At 48.2% G+C, this 23,040-nt stretch overlaps 1 protein-coding gene across 2 annotated transcripts in view; it reads right to left on the bottom strand.

Moving 5' to 3' along the window:
- Window positions 1–1,172: 1,172 nt before the first annotated feature.
- The window catches only part of TMEM40 (transmembrane protein 40), a 41,725-nt gene continuing 19,857 nt past the window's right edge, over window positions 1,173–23,040 (bottom strand). For both annotated transcript variants that reach the window (XM_010984908.3, XM_064496233.1), the window contains exons 2-11: window positions 16,316–16,387; window positions 15,548–15,658; window positions 10,961–11,014; window positions 8,651–8,686; window positions 8,235–8,273; window positions 7,807–7,854; window positions 4,413–4,484; window positions 4,259–4,333; window positions 3,724–3,786; window positions 1,173–2,971 (exon numbers count right to left, since the gene is read on the bottom strand). In XM_010984908.3, coding sequence (XP_010983210.2) covers window positions 2,952–2,971; window positions 3,724–3,786; window positions 4,259–4,333; window positions 4,413–4,484; window positions 7,807–7,854; window positions 8,235–8,273; window positions 8,651–8,686; window positions 10,961–11,014; window positions 15,548–15,658; window positions 16,316–16,387 — 590 coding nt within the window. In that variant the 3' untranslated portion in view covers window positions 1,173–2,951. The remainder of the gene's footprint in view (window positions 2,972–3,723; window positions 3,787–4,258; window positions 4,334–4,412; window positions 4,485–7,806; window positions 7,855–8,234; window positions 8,274–8,650; window positions 8,687–10,960; window positions 11,015–15,547; window positions 15,659–16,315; window positions 16,388–23,040) is intronic.

The following is a 23,040-nucleotide window of genomic DNA, read 5'->3' as shown; positions in this document are numbered from 1 at the left end:
GGGCCCCAGGGTGGCAGCGCACTCAAGCAGGGAGACCCGCCGCTGTGATCCTGGATGGGGGGCTTTCTCTCCCAGGGCCTGAGAGGCTCTTACAACCTAATCCACCTGAGCCCCTCCTTTAATAACTGGGCCCAGAAAGGCAAGGTTACCAGCAGCATATCCCCACGAGGCAGTCGGGCTGCCCAAAATTGGAAGGTCGAACAGAAATGACGGTGGCCTTCATCTTGCCCTGGCTTTCTCTTCCATTGCGTGCACCTCCTTCGGCTGCTGTCTCCAGCTTAACAGTATGGAGAGCTCCCCAGGGCACGGTTTTATCTGACCACCAATGATTTGAAATGTTTTTTTAAATTGTGGTAACATACACGTAACATAAAATTCACCATCTTAATTGTGTTTAACTGTACCATTCAGGGGCATTAAGAACATTCACACTGTTGTGCAACCATCACCACTGTTCATCTCCTGGACTTTTTCATCTTCCCCAGCGGAAACTCTGTCCCCATTAAACACTAACTCCTCATTCCCCATCTCCCAGCCCCTGCACCCACCTTCCTGCTTCCTGTCTCTATGGGTTTGACTCTTTAGGGACTTCATATAAGTGGAATCATCCACATTTGTCCTTTTATGACTGGCTTATTTCACTTAGTATAATGTCTTCAAGGTTCATCCATGTTGTCGCATATGTTGGAATTTTATTCATTTTAAAGGCTGAGTAATATTCCATTGTGTGCATAGACCATATTTTGTTTATCCTTTCATTCATCAATAGACACTTGGGTTGTTTCCATCTGTTGGCAACTGTGAATCATGAATTATGAACATGGGTGTGCAAATATTTCTTTCGATCTCTTTCAATTCTTTTGTGTATGTATCCAGAAGTAGATTTTTTGGATCATAATGTAATTCTATTTTTAAATTTTTTGAGGAACCACTATACTGTTTTCCATAGCAGAATTTGGAATTTTAAAAGATTAGTAGCAGGGGTTGGGTATTGCTCAGTGGTAGAGTACATGCTTAGCATACATGAGGTCCTGGGTTCAATACCTGGTACCCCCATTAAATAAATTAAATAAATAAACCTAATTACCTACCCCCCAAACAAAAACAAAACAAACAAAAATAATAAAATTTTAAAAAATTTATTGTTTAAGAAAATTAGTTGCCAACATTAAAAAAAAAAAATCTGGTTTCCTGCTTCTGCTGAGAAATTGGAGGTCTGACATCACTGGTCCTGCATTTCTAGAACCAGCCTCATCAGGCTCCTCTTAGAGACATTCCTCAGGCAGGACCCCTCCTCAGAGGTCAGGGTCCTAGCTCTGTGGGGCCCTCTCCCCAGCTTCATAGTTCTCTTTCCTTTGTTCCCCCAGCCCCAACTGGTGGCTGCCTCCCTGTCATGCTCTGTGATACCTCGGTGGTCCCTTTTTGCCTTTTCGAAGATCCTGCACCCACTTAACATACCCACTATAAATAGATCTCTCTGTTAGAACACCTGCCAAGTTCTGTTTTCCTGGCTAGCCCTGGCTGGAAATCCCTCTGGTCAGGGATCAGCTCTCCTGCTCCCTCTCTCCCCTGCTCCCCTGCTCCCTCTCTCTCCTGCTCCCCATTTTCTACATTGGGCTGACTTTGCCTGACTGACCCTAAAGGCTTGGATGTGGCCTCTGCCCAAATCAAGTGCCTCCCACCTACTGAGCCTCTACTATGTGCCAGAAAGGCAATTATCTCCCAGAACCCTCACCATGCACTGTGAGGTGGGCGCTACTGTGAGCCTATTGTCCAGATGAGGAAACCGAGGCTGGACAGGGAAAGCTACCCTCACTGCCCTCCAGTCAGCAAGTTTATGTTTCTATTGTGAAACCTTGCATTCTATTTGTACATTTGATAAAAATCTTATCTGTGCACTCCAGGCTCCCTTTTGAGGAAAGTTCCCACTTCTTCAATTATTCTTTATATCCTCACTCTGGTTTCTTCTGTGTATTCTCTAGTTTGTCACTGTCACTCTTGATATGTGACTCTAGAACTGAACAAGGGAACCTACTATCACCTCCTTCAGTCTAGACTCTATACCTCAATTAATGCAACCCAAGTTTGCAATGGATTTTGTTCTGTGCCCTTATCTCATTTCTTTGGTATTTGTTGAGCTTCGAGTAGTACCTAACAACCCCCGATCTTTTTCACAAGAATGTTTGTGAAACCCTGTCTCACATTCCAAACCTATGCAGTTGAAGTCGTGGACCTAAAATGAGGGGCTTTTTTACATTTATTCCCTTTTATACTTTATCCAGTAGGACAAGGTATTCTATCTGACAAGATAGGGTCAAAGAAGACCCCAAATGTATCCTTGCACTCAAAAAACCTAAAGAAATACTTAGCTGACTCTTTTTAGTCCAGGGAAGAGAATGTTTATTTGAATCTTGATAGAGTCCAAGGGTAGCAGGGCTGGCACCAGGTGACAGGGCTGAGGGAAGATGCCTGGATACTGTGGCTTTAGTCCTCAATATCTCACCTGTATCAGGTTCACCCCAGGGGCCCAATGTGGTGGTTCTCTGCCTCTGGGCAGTGGATTGTCTGTCTGTCCCGGGATGGCCTGGGGACTTAAGAGAAATCACAAGCCCAGACAGATTACAGCTTGCAGGGACCAGGGGTCTCCTCCCGTCTCCTGAGAGGAGTGACGTCACAGGGTCGTCCTGCTGATCCAGGTCCCATGAAGGGCGCAGGCCCGCACCCCTCCCGTCCTTCCATCCTGCAGCTGGGTTGGGGCCAATGCTGCCTGAAGGGCACCTTGGCCCGGCTGGTGCCAACGTTCAGACCACATGGAAGAAAAAGCGCTGTCTTTATTGCTGTATCTTGTCCCGCCCACGTGTCTCCTGGAATGTTGCGCCATCCTCATGTGCTGAGAGAAGGTAGGGGTGGTCACGCCGAGGCCTGGCCTGGATGCCCACCCGGCACTGGCTTCAGTTGGTCCTCCTGAACCCTGGAAGGCAAACCCCGCAGGATGGCATGGGATTCTGAAGGCAGCCAGGACTCCTCCCCACCCTTACCCCAGATGCCCAAATACCCCTCATAGCTGGGATAAGGTAGTCACTCCAGAGGCCACAGGCCTCCATGGCCCACAGCTATGGCAACTAATCACCCCTTGATGAATGAGACGGATGAAAGGAGACAGAAGTCCCCAGCAGAGACACACAGCCCCTGGCTTCTCAGGCACAGAGCTGCTGGTCAAAAAAGAGGATCTCCTTTAGCCCCGCCCAGCCACTCTGGCTGTGTGATCCTGGGCAAGTCGCTCTACCTCTCTGAGCCTCCGTTTGCTCCTCAGCCAAGTGTAAGATAACTAAAACCCACTCCCACCCCCAGCTGTTATTAGGGAAAGAAAATCACAGACAGGATATTGTTTGGAGAAGTGCAACGTTCCATGAGAGACGGAGGAATATCCAGATTCCCTCTACTTCTCTACAGTGGTCCAGACTTAAGGACTTCTACGTCCACTCCTCACTTGATTTTCACAACACCTTTGTGCTGGAAGTATTATTACACCCATCTTCCATGTGAGGAAACTGAGGCTAAAAGAGGCCCCAGGGCCCCAGAAATGGAAAACTGGAGGAGGAAGGACTGGAACCCAGGCTCCGACCGCAGGCCCCGTGCTCTTTTCTATACGCTAAGCCTCTTCTGCAACAGAAGACTCCGGCAGGGAGGGGAAAAGTGAACACAGGGAAAACGTAGAGTTACCTATCAGTCTAAACTTCTGCAAAAGAGGGATGAAGCCATGCAGGATGCTGTGGATCCGGTACACTGCTCAGAAAAGAGAAAGGTGGTTGAGCTTTGTACCCGTGGGGGGAGCCGGGGTCAGCCCTCCCGCCGCCCACCCCTGGACAGGGGCCCAGTCCACGCAAACAAAGCTCTTCAGCTTAGATCATAGTACTAGGCTTATTATTATTAAAAACAACCACGAACAGCAGTAACAATGCCAGGAAGCTCGGCAAATTCAGGACCCACCTCCACCAACTGACTTGTTTTCAGCATCTGACTAAGTCTGTCGGTTTGCCACGTCACACTGTTTGGGTTGTATTTTTATGGAGCAGCCCATTTTTCCCCCCGGGGGTTTTGCCAACGACCTCACACTGACCTTGAAAGCGGTCAGGAAGAAAACACGAGCATAAAGAAATCTTTACAAAATGTTTAGCCGTGGCCTTCTGGTCCCTGCTGGGCCCCCTGTAGCCAGTCCAACCACCGCCCTCCCAGAGTCCCTGTGCGGGGGCCTCACCCAGGCCAAAGTAGATGCCGACGGTCTCCAGCGAGGCGAAGGTGAGCAGGCCGACCCCGAGGGACATGAACCAGTCTGCGCAGGTGGCAAGGACAGAGCGGTCAGCCGGACGGTCTGGCCCCCGCCCCGCGTGCCCACGCGGCCCCCCGCTCACCTGTGTAATAGTGATAACACACCAGCAAGGCCCCGATGGCAAAGCAGAGGAGGATGAAATGGAAAAACTCGTCTGTAAAGGCAGAGAGGGGGGTTACTGTCTGCTTCCCTCCCTCTCTTTTTCTTTTAAAATAATTTTTAATGGTTGCACGATATGTTATTATTTTTTTCTTTTATTTATTTCTGTATCCCTGTTTGGGGCGGGTGCTGGGGGAATTAGGTTTATTTATTTATTTGTTTGACAGAGGTACTGAGAATTGAACCCAGGACCTTGTGCATGCTAAGCACGGGCTCTACCACTGAGCTCTATCCTCCCCCTTTTTAACTACTAAAAGTATTGCTGCCTCTGCTCAAATGGAACTTTGTTCAGAGAAACTGCTCCTGACCCCAAGCCCCACCCCTTTCAGCCCTTATCTCTCATTATTTTTTCCTAACACTGATCACCACTCAACTTGTTAGATTTTCATTTCTGTTTCTTCTCTGACCCCTTGGTTGGACGCTCAGGGACTTGGCCCAGGCTTGCGGGAGGTGCCTGATGCTTTCTTTGGTGAATAATGTTAAATACAATTGTAAAAGGTGCAAATGTGTCTAGTTTAAAAGTTTCACATTGCTCCATTCTCCCTTCCTAATCGAACTCCTTAAAAGCAACCAGTGATTGGCAAAATGTTTCCAGGCATATAGATGCACTTATTTAAAAAACAAAAGCTGGATCAATTTGTAAACCTGCTGCTCTGTCATTTGCTTTTTTCTTCTCAGTGATAGATTGGGGCCATCTTCCCATCTCAGAGCATATATATCTGCTCTGTGATTTTTGATGGCTGCATAGTATTCCATGGTATAAGCTTATCCTAATTTATTTAATCAGTCCCCTATTGATGAGGCTAGAAGTGTCTGATTTTTTGCTCTTACTGCAGACAGTGCACTAAACATCATGACACATGAATGTGTCTGGCCCTTGTGTGTGTGTTTTTGTGGGACTGCAGGCTCTTCCTCGTAGTTAACGGAGGTAGAGAATGCAGTTGGAGGGCAGGGCCCGTGCCTTGGGCAGGAATTTAGGGGTGGTTTGAGGACGCCCCTCCCCCCGCCCTTTGTCAGGCATCAGGGGAGAGAACAAAGGGGACTTGACCCAGACAAAGGGCTGCGATTAGGGGAGATGCAAAAAAGATTTCTAAAGGAAACAAAGAAAAAGGGAAAAAGTGAGGACAATTCAGAGAAGGTTTCCTGGAATGAGGCTGGCTCTCTGAGTGGGGAGCCGAGGCTGCTGGGAATGTGTCCAAGTTTAGGCCAGTTTGGCCACTGATGTGCTGTGAAGCTTTGGACAAGTGTCCTGGCCTCCCTGAGCCTCAGCGTTTTCATTGATAAAGTGAGGAGAGCACCCTCTCCACCGCTGACAGACGGACGGGGGTCTCGGATGGGGAAGTGCTTTGTAAATAGTAAAAGGCAGAGTGGTATTACATGTCACTGCTGTCAAGGACATTTGGAAGGCAAGTGAACAGATGTGAGGAGGCTATTTCTGGTTTTGATTTTGTTGTTGTTGTTTTCCCCCTAGGGAAGAAAAAATCAACAGAGTATTTCGTAGCAGGCTTAGGTCTCTTCAGAGTTGTGACAGCCTAGGGGTGAGGTGGACTGCAGAACTCTTTCCTCACCCAAATTTTCAGAAGTGCAAAATGAATCTCTAACAGAATTTCTCCCTGAGTCTTTTCCCCATTTCCTTATGAATAAATATTTAGAAAATACAAGCGTTTTTAAAGACCGAGAGACAGCAACAAAACGCAAGATCAGAGGACTGGATGGGTAGGACAGCTTAGTTTGAAACAGTGAAAGAATTAGAAATAACCTAGAAGTCTGTCAAGTGGGGGATGGGAAGTGCATCATAAGGCACCTATACTGTGAACTGGATGCAGTTGTAAATGTCCTAGATATTCAGGAGTCACCATATCTGGGGCAGTCCAGGAGGGCTTCCTGGAAGAATGAGAGTTTGCACGAAGCCTTAAAGACTGTCAAGGTAGCAGGAGTTGGATGGGGGGGAGAGAGTGTGTGTGTGCTCACCTGCCATGTCACGTGGGAGGCAGGGAGGCACAGTATGAGACAAAGTTAGAAGTGAGACCAAAGCACAGACCCAGGACAGCAAAGGGTTCAACCAGGTGAGTGGAGGGGCTATTGGGAACTAGAAGTTTTGGGGGCTGAAGAGATCAGGCCAGGATAAGGACTCCGAGGTGTATTCAAACCAGGAGGGACCTAGGGGGTCACTCTCGTCTGTTTTCTCAGCTCTCAGCCATCCACACACCACCTTTGTGGGTTCTGGGTTCTGCCCTTTCTACGCAGCACTGCTCACAGCCTTCACAGCTTCGTGCTGTCCAAGGACCATCTGTACTAATATTTACTTAACGTGTTTCTTTAAGCAGATTCCTTTTTTCCTTAAATAGATTTACCTTGGAAAGGAAACTTTATGTCACAACAGTCAGTGGAAAACTAGGATCCCATGTCTTAAAAGCAAACACAAGGCGCACAAAGCCAGACGGGGAAGGCCTCGCCGCCCACCGCCCGCGGAAGGCTCTGCGCACAGGACAGGCCTGCCCTGTGTCCGAAGGGCAGTGAGCAAGGGTCAGGGAGGCATTAAAGGCACGGGGGCTCCAAGCAGAGACAGAGACTGGGAAAGGCAGTCACCTTCTCCACTGGGGGTGTGACACCACATCCTGAAACAACATGGACACGGCCCGCGCTTTGGGAATCTCGGTTTCAGTCTGACGAGGCTCACTTCTCAGCCCGGGATGGTTGACACGTGCCCGGGCTGTGTCTAGCTGGACAGAGGCAGCGCTATCCAGCTTGACACAGGCCCAGGTCGCCCCCTCCCTAAAGGTGGGCTTTTGCAACAACTCAAGATGTTTCTAGAACAACTGCCATTTGTTTAATCAAAAACCATGGTCTTCTCCCCCCCCCCCCCCCAACTGAAGCCCCCACGATTCCAGGCCTGAAGCAGACGGGGTCCCTCTGGTTCTCATGGCTCCTTCCCTGGGGTCCAGTCGGTCTAACCTCATGGCTTCCTCAGCCCGGCCCACTCCCAGCTCCCTATCGTGGCCGTGAGGCCTGCAGGGTCTTATCACACTAGGGACTCCGCGCACAACACGGAGAGCACAGGGCCAGGGGCCAGGGCCCAGTCCTGCCGCTCAGTAACTGGGAGACCACTCCCCACCCTGGAGCCTCAGCTTCCGTATCTGCAAAACGGGAATCACTGGACCGCTTCTCAAGGTGGTTCTAAGCGGAGGCGTTTGCAAACTGCAGGGCACACGGGAAAGGGGGGATGGTTACTGTTGGTCCAGGCCACCAGCAGACTTTCCGCCCAGAGGAACCTGGAGCAGACCGTGCAAGTGGCTCTGGAGCACCAGTTTCCTTACCATCCTTCTTTATATTCAGTCTTCTTAACTGAGAGGCCTCCACTTCTCCTTAGGAACAAGAGAGAGACAGGCATTTACCTTTGATGTGGGACAGCAGGTGGGGTTCTCTCTCCCCCGCCTCACTGAGAATGGCTCTCCTGGGTTTAGCTTCCTGGGTCAGAGGGCGCCCACTGCAGGACGGGTCAGGGCAGAGCTGGAAGGTGGGGTGGCTGTCCTTGGACCCCGGTGACTCCCTCCTGCACAGACCCGAGTCTGCTCCGTTCCATTTCCCCCGAGTCCAGAGGTGCCTTTCCTGAATTACAGTGACAGTCTGGCTGGTGATGGCACCGCTGCTGGGACTGTCCCCCGCCTTAGACTGCCTGTGGTCCCGTCCGAGCCCCCGGAATCCAGGCCGCCTCCCGCTCTCCCCTCAGAGATTGTGTATTTACCGCTCGCCGGGTCAGAGCCTCTCCTTCGGAGTATGAGTCCTGGAAATTAGAAAGTCAGCATCAGTGCCCAGGCCAGCTTGGGTCCTTACAGGTGCCTCCACCCCACAGAGGGAAGCCACAGGTGGCCTCTGAAAATGCCCGTGCCGAATCTCCAGCCCCCAGGGGACCTATATATAGCTTGCTATTTACCATCTCTTTGCTCTTGCCTGGACTCCCCTTCTAACCTCCACAGGCCCCCGGCCTTATGCCACAGCCAGCCCTGCCTGTTGGCTGAGCCCAGGGCGGAGCCCCTGGCCCCCGAGTCGTGTCTCTCACAGCTGTGCACCTGGCAGCAGCTGGCTCTCTGAGAAAGGGATGATGCCCAGACCTTGTTCTACACCAGCACCATCACCCCCGCTCCCCTAACAGACGCTCACCTGATTCTCCGGAGGGCACCACCTCCCCAGGGGCACCTGTGCAGAAGGGAAACCAGTGACCACGTACGCATTATCCTCTGGGTGGGGGGAAGTTACACCCCAGGGAGGGTAAGCCTCTCTCACTCAGAGACTTTCCATTGATCTGCAGTGGGGACTGGGGCAAACTGAAGGGCTCCTTTCCTACCTACAGGGGCAGGTGCCACCGAGCATCCCTGAAAGCTGCCGTCGGAATGCTGCCCCATGTTACAGGTCTTCTAATTTCCCACCAGAAGCCAGAAATGCTGGTTTTTATATAAACTTCTTTTTGAAAAAACTTACTTATTTTTATTTATTTTATTTAAATTTGGGGGGGGAGGTAATTAGTGTATTGTTTTTTTAACAGAGGTACTGGGGATTGAACCCAGGACCTCGTGCATGCTAAGCATGTGCTCTACCACTGAGATATACCCTCCCCCTCATATAAACTTGATTATTAAAAAGTTGGCAACTCATGTTCCACTGAATCAAAGACGTCATGGTTTGTGAGAATGACATTATTTGATGCAAGAAAAACTACTGCCCATTATTTAAGTGGCCGGTGATTTTAAGATGCATCCTGAGATCACAGATGTCCAGACGTGAAAAACTGTTAGTCGTAGAACTGATGAAATGTATCAGTAATAATAATGAAGACACTCTGTGAGCCAGAGAAAACACATCGGCACGCACAGGCCGCCAGTTTGCAACCTGGGCCGGCCTGCTTACTCCTATCCAGATGCAGGGGCCACGTGGCCCTAGCCCCACCAGGCCTGTAGCTTGTGGGAGCCACGCTGGGCTGTACACTCGGGGCCTCAACCCCCACCCTCCCGAGTGTCGAGCTCTTGTCTGGGCTGCCAAGGGCAAGCTGAACCCTGTATACCCGCCCTGAGCTGCAGCCTCCCCTTTAATCTGGCCTGGAGGGGGGACCCTCACGCCTCATTCACCTCCTGGTTCCTGGGCCTGTTCTCTTCCTAGCGACCTCTCTCCTAGCCTGTCATCTTCCTGCCCTCGAGGGCAGGCAGGAGCGCCCACTCAGAAGGGGACACTTGGCTCATGGCAGTAAACACTCAGTAAGATGAACTGTCTTTAGGGCTAACGTGCAGATGGGAACCACCCTCTGCAGGTGACCCAAGAGAGCCCAGCACCGAGGGTACAGAAAGTGGTATGAAATGAGACTCCAGCAGTGCCATTACCAAGTACCTCCAACGTCTTGGGGGTAATTCATTACCTGGGGGAAGTAATTCACAAATACATGAGGATACCTACGCTTTCTACAGTGACTATGACTTACTTTTTGATGAGAAAAAAACATTTAAAAATATTATGTGTGTATGACTGAAACATTATGCTGTACACCAGAAATTGACACAACATTGTAAACTGACTATACGTCAACTAGAAAAAGGTTAAAAAAAGTATATGTAACAGTTTCTTTCTCATTTTACACCCAAAACCTTCCTTATTTATTCCTTATTTTACACCTTTAAACCTTCCTTATACTACTTGAATAATTAAAAGCATTTTTCTAAATCAGGAAATGTTTTAGGTTAAAAAAATTAAAAGAAAGAAAATAAGAAAATTCAGATCAACAAACAGTATAATGACTACTCACAATGGTGCCACCCAGTGGCAGCCACTGGTAACAGCTGGATGCAGAATATTAAAATATTTCATTTACATTTCTTTGAACGCATACTTGTTTCCCATTGTTTCTCTTGGGTTATTATCAGGCGTTGGGAGATTAAGCAGAGTTGGAAAAGTGGGGTTAAACAAAGTGAAACAGGTGTTCTTTCTGGCAGTGTGCATTTGTGAGGCTTTCTGGCAAACTGGTTCATTCCTACAAATTCCCCCAGCCCAACAAAGTGCTCCCAAGCAAAGGGCCATACTATCCCCATCTCTTTGCTGTAAAAATGACGATGCCTGGAGGCAATTATTCCATAAGATGAATTCTGTAGAGATCAGATCTTTAATTTTCCCTTGCACGTGTCAACAACCCAGTATTCCAAGAGCGAGGGATCACGTCCCACTTTGCTAGTTGGGAAGCTGAGACCTAGAAAGGTTGGGGTTACAGTTCCGGAGAGATCCCAGGACAGTCTCAGTGGGGGAGAAAATGCCTGCCCCACCTCCACCTGCCAGTGTCATAACCACTCACCTTGCAACATCTCCTGGATCTGCCCAGGACCTTCAGCTCAGGAAGCACCCTCATCACATTGTGTCCCCTCAACAAAGCCCTAAGCCTTCACATCCTTTGTCTAATTCTGTTTCTCCCAAGGCCACTGGAAAGTCAATTACCTCCATAGAGTTGAAGCTCATCCTTCAAAACGTCAGACTCCCCGAGCTCTGCACCTGGGTGGAGACACACCCCATTAGTCAGCTCTCCCCAGTCACCACACCTCAGGGTGGTTTCCTTCTCCCAGAAGGCTTGAAATCCTAAAGAGCGGCACAGCCCTTGTGCTGGGGGTGAGATGGTGGTCTTCCAGAGGCAAGGCAGCCTTACAAGAGCTCTCCCTCTACTCTGTCTGACACCCCGACAATACCCCCAGGTAACTGTGTTCAGTTGACTAAGAAAGAATTGGGGGCCTGAGTGGACCTGGGCCTCATAAGAAGTCAGTAATAAGACTCGCCATCTATTAAGCACCTACTATATACCAACACTGAACTAGGTAATTTATAGTTAATGTTTCATTTGGTCCTCATGGAAATGTTGTGAAGCCGGTATTAGTATCTCCTCCTTCCCCATTTTACAGATAAGGAAACTGAGGCTTATAAAAGTTATTCCCTGAAGGTCACATAGCCAGGAAGTAGCAATTGTAGGGTTCAAACCCAGGTCTGTCACCAAAGCCTGTATTCCTAATTATTTATCTCCAGAAATAGAACCCAGAGGGCAGCTCCAGTGTCATGGGAACATTTATTAAGCACCTCATGTGTACTGGGATCTGTACTAGGCATTAATCCAGGCTCTTTCCCCCCAAGCTCTTTTCTTCCCACAATCAATTTAGGTTGATATTTATCAAAGTTGTTTTTTCAAAAAACAAAATTATATTCTCCTGGTTATAAAAATAAAGCATGCCTAGTATAAAATATAAAGATAGGTACTTTAGAGGAGAGCTTAAAGAAGTGAAAATAAAAATCAACCATAATTTAACCATCCAGAGATAACCAGATTTCCTTCCTGTCTTGTTTATAAGCAAGTATATGTGAATTTTTATAAGGTGTAGATGAGATCAAGCAAATTCTAGATTTGACTCTCTCTTTTTCACTTCAGAGGTGTATGAAGACCAGAGCTCTAACCCGGACAGCTGGCAGCTTCACTGATCTATGTTGCTGTTGTTGGACGTTGGGTTCTCATTGCCCTACTATAAACAATGCTGCAAGGGACATCTTCACCCGGACGTACTCAGTCCCACTGAGAAACAACTGTCAATCAAGTGGCCAAAGAAGAAATGGTGAGGCCTTCTGCCTACTGGATGAGCCGTCCCTGTGGGGGTGTCCAGCCCCCTGGCTCTGCTGACGTTTTCCGGTTACTTGGGGATGCTGGTCCTCATCACTGCTCTTTGCAGGGAACAAACACAGCTGTAGGAGAGCCCCCTCCCGGAATGAGCCTGGAACACCTCGTTCTGGTGTTCGTTCTCAGAACTATTTATGTGAGGAGTGTGGTCTGGGAGAAAGAGCTCTGCTTTGAGGGTTGGGGGACAAGAGATCTGCCATGAACTTTCCGTGTGACCTCAGACAATCACTTACTCTTTCTGACACTGCTTTCATGAAGATCAGACAAGGTCCTATGAGGCTTTTTGAGTTACTGAGGTGATTTCCCTCCCACCCTGTGCAGGGGCTGTGTCATCTCCGTAAACCCCCTAACGCCGCGCTGACCCTTTTCATGCTGTGTCTCCCACCTGGAGCGCTCTTCCCGCCTGCTCCCTCATCCTGAAGGTTAAGGTGATGTCACACCTCCTGCAGAAGGGCTTTCCGGCTGCCCCAGCTCACATACATCTTGCCTACCCTCCTCTGGGGTTGCTATAGCATCATCTGTCTGTGCTTGACACAGCTGGCCCCTCCAACCACCTTGAGCTCCTGAGGGACAAGTCCTGGTCATCATTGTGCTAAGGCCCCCAGCCTGGAGCAGGAGCTTGATGAAGCCTTGAAGAATGACTGCATTGTGGGAGAGGGCATAGCTCAGTGGTAGAGCACGTGCCTAGCATGCACGAGGTCCTGGGTTTAATCCCCGGTACCTCCATTAAAAAAAAAAAAAAAGAATGATTGCATTGTTTGCACTCTTGAATCAGTCAGCGTCCCAGGGATTCAGACCTAGGAGTTTTTTGGCTTCAGGTCTGGAGGACTCCATTTTCCTCAGGATGACCAAGACAGCCCCTGTAGTCCTCATGTCCCTCAAGTGTGCTTGGGGACCTCCTGGTCTATCCTGGATAGATTTTAAAATGCCAGGAAACCAAGTTAGCTGTGCTTAAAAATGAGTGCCTACGTGATCTCAGCTAGTTACAGGGAAAGGAATCAGGAGGTGTGTCAACATGGCAACGCTGGTATTTATCTCAGGAGCTAGGATTGGGGGTGGCTTCTATTTTCTTCTTTTCTGTATTTTGCAAATATTAATCAATGCCCCCAAAAGGCTTTTTCATCACATTTTGCAAAATATCAAACAGTACAGAAAATAAAGGAAGCAAAAATGACTCCAAATTCTATCAGTCAGGGATGACCTCCAACAACATGCAAATGAATGTTATTTTAGCTTTCTCTGTGATATATTCGCAACGTATCTTTTTAAATAAATATGTTATAGAATTATATGCTGTCTAAAGTGAGGCTAATTTCTGTATGTGCTCTCTAATTCAACTATTTAAAAAATCGATCCTGGCCGAAGTATCACAGTCTGTTGCTGGTGACCCCAGTGTCCATCACGGAGCCTGGCACATAATTGGCATTCAATAAATATTTACTGAATAAACGTAAGGAAATGCACTAATACATGTTTGGCGGCTAACAGAGCAACGTGCCCAGGTGTAATCTTTTACAATAAAAGAGTTTTAATTAAAAAAAACAAGATACATTAAGATAAAAAATATATGGAGGGAGAGCGGTGCTGAATGACAGATGAGGAGTTAGGGTCCTACGTGTGGAGGACGGCTGGGCTGAGGACTAACGGTCACGGTCACCATCTGAGCCTGAAGACGGGTGGGGTCTGAGTTCCCGCAGCAGGCTGGCCACGGCAGGATCAGAGACCAGGATCCTGAATGTCAGTCTGTCTCAATGCTCCCTGGACTCTGTGGTTACTTCCCTGCTGCTTTCTTCAATGTTCAGTTTTGCTAACTACAGCCAGTCCCCTGTGTGCTGTGGAGACCGGTGGGGAAGGGGCTTATGGCCACGCATGGGGCAGAACGTTTGTGGGGGAGCAGCACCTCCTGAGGATCAACCAGAAGATAGAGCGTCCGCTCCCCCCTGGGGAGGAGAAACGAAGGGACAGAGTCCCCCTGCCAGGGCCCCCCACCTCTGGAATCCCTTCTTCCAGAGCTAGACCTCATAAGGGTGGGTTTGTACACTTTTTAAAGAGGACAGTGGCTTTCTTTGAAGTCCCGAGAGGAGACTGGCTACAAACCCCAGGACCACTAACCACTTTCCCTTCTCTCTCTGCTGAAATTAGCATGGATTTCTTGACCTTGAGCCTCAGTCTTATCATTTCTGACACAAGGACATGAGGCCAGGGCTTTGCAAGCATTTTTTTTGTTGCTGTTCAGCCCAAGAACTCTTTCCCCAGATGAAATCTCAGGCGCAGGCCCACTGTGTAAAACAGATCACAGTGCAGGAGCTCTGGTGGAGGAGGAGGAGACCAGAGCCCACCCCTTAGCCTCCCTGGTCCCAGAAAGACCTCCAGGGAATCCCAGGTGGGTTATTGAGCCCTCTTACAACAGGTCAGTTAGCCTCACTGGCCTCAGGTTCCTCACCTGTAAAATTAATTATGGTACCTTCTTCATGAGTTGCTATGAGAATTAACTGAGTTACTTCATGTCAAGTGCTTGGAACGGTGCCTGGCACATAGTGAGTGCTCAATAAATGCTCTCTCTGATGTCGCTGCTGCAGCTGTCAATTCAGCCTCACATTTTGAGTTAAAAGGATAAAAGTGGAAGAACATTCTGCTTTTTATCAGAGACCAATGTGGCACTTTGTAATCAAGACTCAGTGAGAGGTGCTTATCCCTCTAAACCCATCACAGTGCTTGTGGGGAGTCAGTACTTGGGACCTGATTTGTATGAAACATACAAAAAGCAAAAGCTTTTGTGCCAGGATGCTCATGAGGATGACAAACTGGGTGGGGGGGTCGCTGCTCTTAGCAGGACCAGTTATTTTCAGAGCTTTTCCTGTGTGCTGGGTGCTAAGCCTGGGCATGCGTAGAGTGAAGTCCTCACGGGAATGTTATGAGGTAATAACTACGCGCGAGGACCCAAGGCACACAGGGTTGAAGCGACCTACCCAAGGGCACAGAGCTGGTTAGCGGCAAAGAAGGGACATGGACCCAGGCAGATGCAGTGCCTCTGGCCGCAGAGCGTCCCTAGGAAACTTACATGTTCCTTCACACGAGATGCAGTCGCTATTCGGGAAGCATGAAAAATGGCTGCAAAGCTTTTACGGAATAACATGGCAAAATGCTTAGGATGAGACGGCAAAAAAGTTGTAAACTGAGGACCAAAGTGACTATATGCTCAGTTAGAACTGTGTACAAGTTATGTGTACAGACGGGCGGGCCCAGGAGGGAAAGCAGAGAAACGGAACTGAAGTATCGAGGAGGCAGGTCACAGGGGATTGCTTTCTTCCATGTAAATCCTTCTCTTGAATGTGTTGATAGCTATGTATTTAATTAAGTCATTGCTGTACCTGAGGAGGAGGAGGACGAGGACGAGGAGGAGGACGAGGACGAGGAGGAAGACTTGTCTCTCTCATGTTGTTCTTGAGAAAAGAGTCCGGCCTCCCGGTCTTGCTCTCCATCTGGGAGGCACATATAGGCGAGGATGAGTGTTTCCTGTCCGCCCACCCAGAGACCACGGAGGCCTCCCAGGGGTCTGCTTGGACTTGGGAGCCAGGAGTGGCAGGATTCCCTGGGATACTCTTCCCAAACGCCGAAGGCCAATGGCAGGTGCAGGAGATCAGGGCTCTCAGAGGCCCCAGGGACTCTAGCCGGGCCCAAGGCAGACATTTCTCTGCTTACGGAGCCCAGAAGGGGCTTTCTAAACCCACCCTTCTCAACAGACCGCTAGGCTGTGTAGAGTAGTTGCCAATCTAACATTCTCTGTAAATTACAGGGCAGGTGAGATCTGATCAAGCCCTAAACCTTCCCACGCACATTCTGGGGCCATACAGGACCCTTCCTACCTTCTGGGGACTCTCCCTATTGCCAGTCCAAGCCCCCAGAGCCTCTTTGACATTTGGGGAGCAACTGAGGGTCCCTACAGCTAGATAGGGCTGGGGGACAGACTAGACCACACATGCAAGTGTGTGTGTGTGTAAAATCACTTCTTCTCTAGAGGTTTCAACTGTGACTTGGGCCAATGTGTCACATGTGCTGAGCAGGGTCTTCTGTTCCACCCACTGCCAGACTCCACCTCCCATGTGGCTTTGCCCAGAGGGTCAGAAGAGCAAACATACAGTCTAGATCTTCTGCTTCTCCGTGGACTTGACTGTGGTCTTGAAGTGATTCTGAAGTCTCCATAGCCTTCCCTGGAGGAATAACAATAGTAAGTAATTAATATCACCTTAGTTGATGTCCTTAATATATAAAGAGCTTGGCAAATAAATAAGTAAAACACCCAATATTCAAAGACATAAGAACAATTTACAAAAAAAGAAATACACAAGTAGGGAAATGTGAATAATGATCATCTTTTGATATTATTAAGAACTTTTTAAAAAGTAGACTTTAGTTTTTAGAGCAGTTTTAGGTTCACAGCAAAATTGAGTGCAAGGTACAAAGATTGACCATATACCCCCTGCTTCTAAATATGCATTGCCTCCCCTGTTATCAACAGCCTCCATTAGAGAATTAATTTTTTAGGTGTGATATTTATATTGACATTATATTTATTTAAAGTATCCTTAAATTTAGGGCTAAATACTGAAATATTTATGATGAAATTATATGATGTCTGGGACATGCTTCAGAATAATTTTATTTGAATAAGGGAGTTGGAGGGCATAGGTAGGGGTCCAAACAGAACAAATATGTCCACGAGTTAATAATTGTTGGAACTGTATTAAAATATAAATAGTGGTTATCTGTGGGTGGTAGCATTGTGGATATCTTTAGTTTCTCATTTTTACTTTGCGTTTTCTAAATTTTTAATAGTATTGCTTTTGTTATAGTAACAATAATTTTTCATTACTTAAAAATGTAACATGCCACCTCGTACCAATACAGTACTTAATAGTTTTACAAAGTGCTTTTGTGTCTGTAATTCCACCTGAGCCTGATCACAAACCAGTCTGGTGGGAATTGGGATTAATTACTCCTCACATCTGAATTGTAGTTTCTAGGCAACAAAACTTCCAACAAATTGTAGTTTCTAGGCAACAAAACGAGACAACAAAAGATTGTCTCGTTTGACTCTCACGAGAACCTTGTGAGGTAAGTTTTATTATCCCCATTTTAGAGAGGAGGAAACTGAGGCTCAAAGAGATGAAGTGACTTGCACGAGCTGGGACCCCAGAACCCATATTCTGTTTAATGGATGTTTTATGGTTCTAGGGGGAAAAGTATATACACACACACATATGCACATACATATTTTTGTTATTAATTTTACTGATGCAAAGAATGTATAGCACACAGTTTACAAATAACCAAAATACAGTACTCTTTTTTTTTTTTGGAGGGGGAGGTAACTAGGTTTATTTATTTAATGGAGGTCCTGGGGATTGAACCCAGGACCTCATGCCTGCTAGGCATGTAGCTTTACTGCTGAGCTGTGCCCTCCCCCCAGTACAGTGCTCTTTATTGTGAATTTCATCCTCCTATAACTTCAGTGTGACTTGGAATTTCTTGCAAAGTCTACTGTCAGTTTTCATATATCTATCACCAACAAGGATGTCACGAAATCAAATTACAAATAAATGCTCAATTATTACCAAATTCAGCAAAGAAGTCGCTCACATCACCGATGAACAAGAGTACATCCCAAGTGAAAGTTGGCTGGTGTTTCCCTTCACGTTAACGAGTAAGAGGAAAGGGAAACAACAAAGGCCTCTGTGGCCATAGTTTGTCAGTCACGTGAGCAACTTCTTGGCTGAATCGAGTCACAGTTGACCAATTCTGGAAGAACACTTTGTCAGCTTCTCGTGCTGTTCACAATGAAATGGCAACAGGTGTAATGTACCGCCTACAGGTTTTAGTTTAATCAGCATTATTAACATTTGCTTGGTCACTTTCTTAAATTTAGAGACTCATCAAAGCAGACCATCGAGCTCTGATTTGTAGAGTTTACGGATTTCTGTGATACAAAGACTCCCACCGTGACTGGTACCGATGTGAGGTCACTGAGCGCAGTCGGGAAGAGACGGGCAGTGGGACAGAGCATGAGGCAGTGTTTCCACAATGCAGATAAAACAGCTGTGAAAATCCCAGGGCCCAGGTAACAGCAGAACGTAGTCAAATAAATTAGGAAGCGACACATTTCGAGTACTTACGAACCTTGTTTTTGATATAATTTAGTGAATTATATACCTATAGAATTTAATTTAATAATGGCTGTGTTTAATGACCGGCTCCCAAAATTCCTAAAGATTCAGCCATCAGCTCTCCTGCGTGGTAACCTGGTTCCAGCTCTGGGCATATACTCTGTGCCTCCTGCTTCCTCTTTCCTGCTTTTGGTACACTGGAGCCCAGACACTGGCAAGCCAAGCCAACACCCTAGGGAATCCCTGAGCAAAGAGGCAAAGGAAACCCCCACCCCAGCACCGCAAGCCTGTTCACCTGGACCTGCCTCTAGTGGGTGACAAGATCAGGAAATGAGCTTCTCTCTTACGTGAGCCCTGGGATTTGATCTCTGGTACAGCACCAAAGCCAAGCTGTGCAGGCTTCATTCTGAAGCCCCCAGTTCTTCTCCCAGCTCTGAGTCTAAAGCCTCAGCTCTGAGAGGAGGTAGATTCCCTGCTCTCTAACTAGTTAAGACCTGGGTTCTCAACCTCAGCACTCGCGCTGGAGACCTACGGCTCTGCCGGCGTAGACGCTGCACTGTGAGGTGTTTAGCATCCTCCCCACTAGATGCAGGCAGCAACCCTCCCTAGGCATTGTGACAATCAAAAATGTCTCCAGACGTTGCCAAATGAACCCTTGGGGGCAAAAGTCTCTCCTACTTGAGAACCCCTGGTCTAGAGAACCTACACTTTAAAAAGTTTTAAGATTTAATTTAAAAATTTTATTGCAGTATAATGGTCATATAACATATTAGTTTCAGGTGTACAATATGATGACTCAATATTTATATACATAGCAAAATGATCACCACAGTGAGTCTAGTTAGCATCTGTTTACCATATATAGTTACAAATTTTTTTTCTTGTGATGAGAACTTTTAAGATCTACTCTGTTAGCAACTTTCAAATATGCAGCACAGTGTTACTAACGATGGATACCAGGCTGCACATTCCCTCCCCGGGACTTACTTGTTTTACAATTGAAAGTTTGTTATCTTTTGAACCTTTTCACTCATTTCGCCCACCCTCAAATTCTGGCAACCACAAATCCATTCTCTGTATCTGCAACTTGTTTGTTTTTAGCAGATAATCTATTCTTAATCCACCACAAGACCTTGGTAAAGCAGCATCCTTCCCTGTGCCTCAGAGCTGGACCACCTGGGTGTGAATCCTAAATTCCACTTGTGGGAGCTTGGGCAAGTCAGTTACCCTCTTGCTGTGCCTCAAGTTCCTCTTCTGTAAAATGGGGGCGATAATAGTGCTTCCCTCATAATATTGTTGTGAAAATGGCATGAGTTAAAACCCATCAAGCACTTAGAACAGTGCTTGGCATAGAGCAAGGGTTGAATAAACTACCGTCTGAGATGATGCTCATTATTATGATAGGGGTGGGAAGAAGACAGCTTGTGGTCTGGGGTCAGACTGACCAGGGTCCAACCCTGGTTCCATCAGTTGTGCAGGAGATGACCTCAGGCAGGGCAGTCCCCTTCTCTAGGCTTTAGCTACCTCAGCTGTGAACTGGTGATGGTGGCACTTTAGAAAAGAAAGATGGCCAGCGCCTGCCCGTAGCAGGGCTCAGTGGGCAAGAGTTCCTTCTTCTACAGACCTACTCCCCTTGGACACGCAGTCTCCACCCCCATCTCCTGGGCCCCAGGCTCCAGGCCCCATTACGCCTTTCTAGAATAAAAATCCCCATTTTTCAGAGCAGAATTCAGCTAAGCTTTAGGAGGTCACTAGCCAATAAAATGGACGGATATCCAGGTATGAATGACCGACGACCACAAGCTTCCAGGGCATATCTGTATTTTGAAAAAGACTCTGTACGTAGCAGGTGTCCAGGGCATGCTCACTGACTGAGATCATCTTTAAGGGCGAAATTTCAGGGAGCGGAGGAAGAGATCTAGAGCCATGAGGCATAAAGAGCCGCTAGGCTGTTGCCAAACACATCAATAGTTGGCCGAGCTGGTCCTACCTCTTTCCTGCTCTAGCCGTCTTGGTCACATGGCAGCCCCGGTCACACTCAGCATTTTCAGGCCTCCAGATCTAGGCCATTCTTCCCTGTTGTCAAAATTGCATGACTTTCCAGGCACAGCGCAAACACCACCTCCGTCATGAAGCCCTATGCTGGCTGTCTAACCAGTACCCGCCCTCCTTCCCCTGAATGCCTTAATCCTTCCCCCCCATCACCCCTGGCTTCTTTCTTGCTAATAAAGCTGCAGTTTTGTTCTTCCAGCTCAATTAGATACTTGTTTTCCCAGCCTCTCTTGTAGCTGAGGGTGGCCATGTAACCCAGTTTTGGCCAAAGAAAAGTGAGTAGAAGTTGGCTATGGTCCTGGCAAGGGTTTGCTTCTCCTGACAAAAGAGGCCAACAGTGCTGGTGCTGTCTTGCCTCTCCTTTCTTCCTTGAACATGAATGTGATGTCAGGAGCTACAGTGGCCATCTTGTGACCATGAGGAAAAGCCAAAGCAAAGGCAAAGACATTGAGTTGCTGAGCTCTTGACAGCAGCTGCCTGCTTTCCTGTTCCTTGAAAAACATAAACCTCATTTTGTTTAAGCCACTATAGTCGGATTTTCACATTTGTAGCTTAACACAGTTCTGACTGATGAACCATTCCTCCTATGTTCATACGTTAATTGGCCACCTACTGTGTGCTAGCACTGAGGACACCGCAGTGAACAAGATGCAGCCTTTCCTCAAGGAATTTCACGGTAGACAAGGGGGACTGTAGGAGCCCAGGGCCCAAATCAGACCAGGGTCAGTCAGGGAAGTTCCTGAAGGAGGGAATGCTGGGGGTGAGTTTAGAAGGGCCAGACAGGACAGTGTGCAAAGGCAGAGAGGCAAGGGGCCTTGGCCCACGTGGGAAACAGTTGGTAGGAAGCAACTGTAAGAAGAATGGAATTTGGGGGAGTCCCAGAGGACGCCCCTGCCTTGTCCCAGCACATTGCTCTCCTGAGCCTTAGTCAGCTCTGCCTTGTTCCAGATTCTTCCTTCTCAGGTAGGTGCCTTCTTACACAGCTCCCAGGGCCACCATTTCGCTTCACCTTCAGATCTCTGCTCAGGGCCTGGCAGAGGGTCTGACACACCCAGCGTAAGTCTCCTCCACCAGATCATGAACCCATCCAGTGTAGGGCCTAGGGCTGATTCATAAAGCAAAAATGATGACACTGATGATGATGACAATGACAAATAAATGCATACTATCTGCCAGGCAGGGATCCGAGCACATTACACGTGTTATCTCGTGTGTTCCTCATCACAACTCTATCGGGGCTCCCTGTGATTGTGCCCATTTTATAGGTAAGAACATTGAGGCACAAAGAGGCTAAGAAACTTGCCCAGGTCCATGGAGCTAGTAAGTGGTTGAGCAAGGGTGGCTGCTCGTTCCATGTGGATGCTGGCATCTCTTCCCAAGCCTCTGTCATTAGTACCCGGAAAGAAGCCACTAACAGTCATCAGAGTGTTATGCAAATGATGCTGACTTGGCTTCTATTTAGCCTCTGGGAGCCCTGAGCGGTGTCCTCAGAGCCAAGGGAACTTCCTGGAGCAATTCTTCAGCACACTGATCCATCAGGAGGGGGGAATGGGACTATCACAGAGGGAAGACCTGAGATAGCCCTGTTTCTCCCCTTAGCGTCCTCACCCCATGGCTCCTCCACCCGTATTTCCACAATGAGAAAGGATAGATGTGTAAAAATTAAAAACTCTAACATCAGTGTGCAGGGTGATGCTGAACACAAGAGGACAGCGTGAGTGGTGGGACATCAGGCACCGGCAGAGGGATTGCTGCAAGGGGCTTCTGAAAGTCTAAGTTCACAGCATGTGACCTCCTTTGAGCCAAGATGGACCACGAGGAGTTGAGACAAGGAGAAGTGAAGAAAGAAGAAAGAGGAAAGAGAACATGGCACGTCCCCCCATCTTATTTCACGCATGCAAGTTTTATTTTACACAGGAAGAAACTGAGGTTCACAGAGACCGAGGGACTTGTCCAAGGTCTCCCAGCTTACAGACAGACTTGAATCCAATCCCTGCCCCAACAGAGAACCCCCATTCCCTGGCCCTGGTTATAGGCCCATAGGCCCCCCTCTTTCAGGTGGCCCCACATCTGAGGCTGATCCTACCAGGAAATGCAATGTCTGACTTTCGGGCCCTTTTCTCCAAAAAGCCCAGCCCTGCTGAGTCACCGGTGGTGCTGGGGCCGCTGTACCCACAGGTTCTGCTAAACTGGATTTCCACTTCCGTTCAACCCAGATTTCCTAAGCTCCTGCCATTACAAGGGCTTGGGCCCAGGGTGGGAGGGATGTTAGGGGACACGGAGCCATCACAGCCTCACAGCGCTTCCCCTGCCCAGCTCACTTGATCCTCAAGCAAACTAGGCAGGAAGCAGGTGGGGACCGGTGCCCTATTTTACAGACAGGGCGACTGAGAAATGGAGAGGAACTTGCACGAGGTCATGCAGTGATTCAGGGGCGAGGCTGGCTCCAGAACCCTGTCTCTTGTTTCAGGGGCTGCGTATCTTTCTGGGTGTCCTACCTGGGAGGAGGGGGCTGGCTAAGACTGCGGCGGATTTCAACAGGTGGCCAAAGTTGGATGAAGGCTTAGCTGGGGGTGGGTGGCGGCAGGCAGGGGAAGGGGCAGGAACCCCGTGACGTTGGGGAATCAGCCTGGGCCTTGGGTGCATGG

This window comes from Camelus dromedarius, chromosome 17, assembly GCF_036321535.1.
Source record: "Camelus dromedarius isolate mCamDro1 chromosome 17, mCamDro1.pat, whole genome shotgun sequence".
Lineage (NCBI taxonomy): Eukaryota > Metazoa > Chordata > Mammalia > Artiodactyla > Camelidae > Camelus > Camelus dromedarius.
Note: the sequence above shows the minus strand (reverse complement) of the source record. Positions and strands in the feature narration are given on the sequence as shown.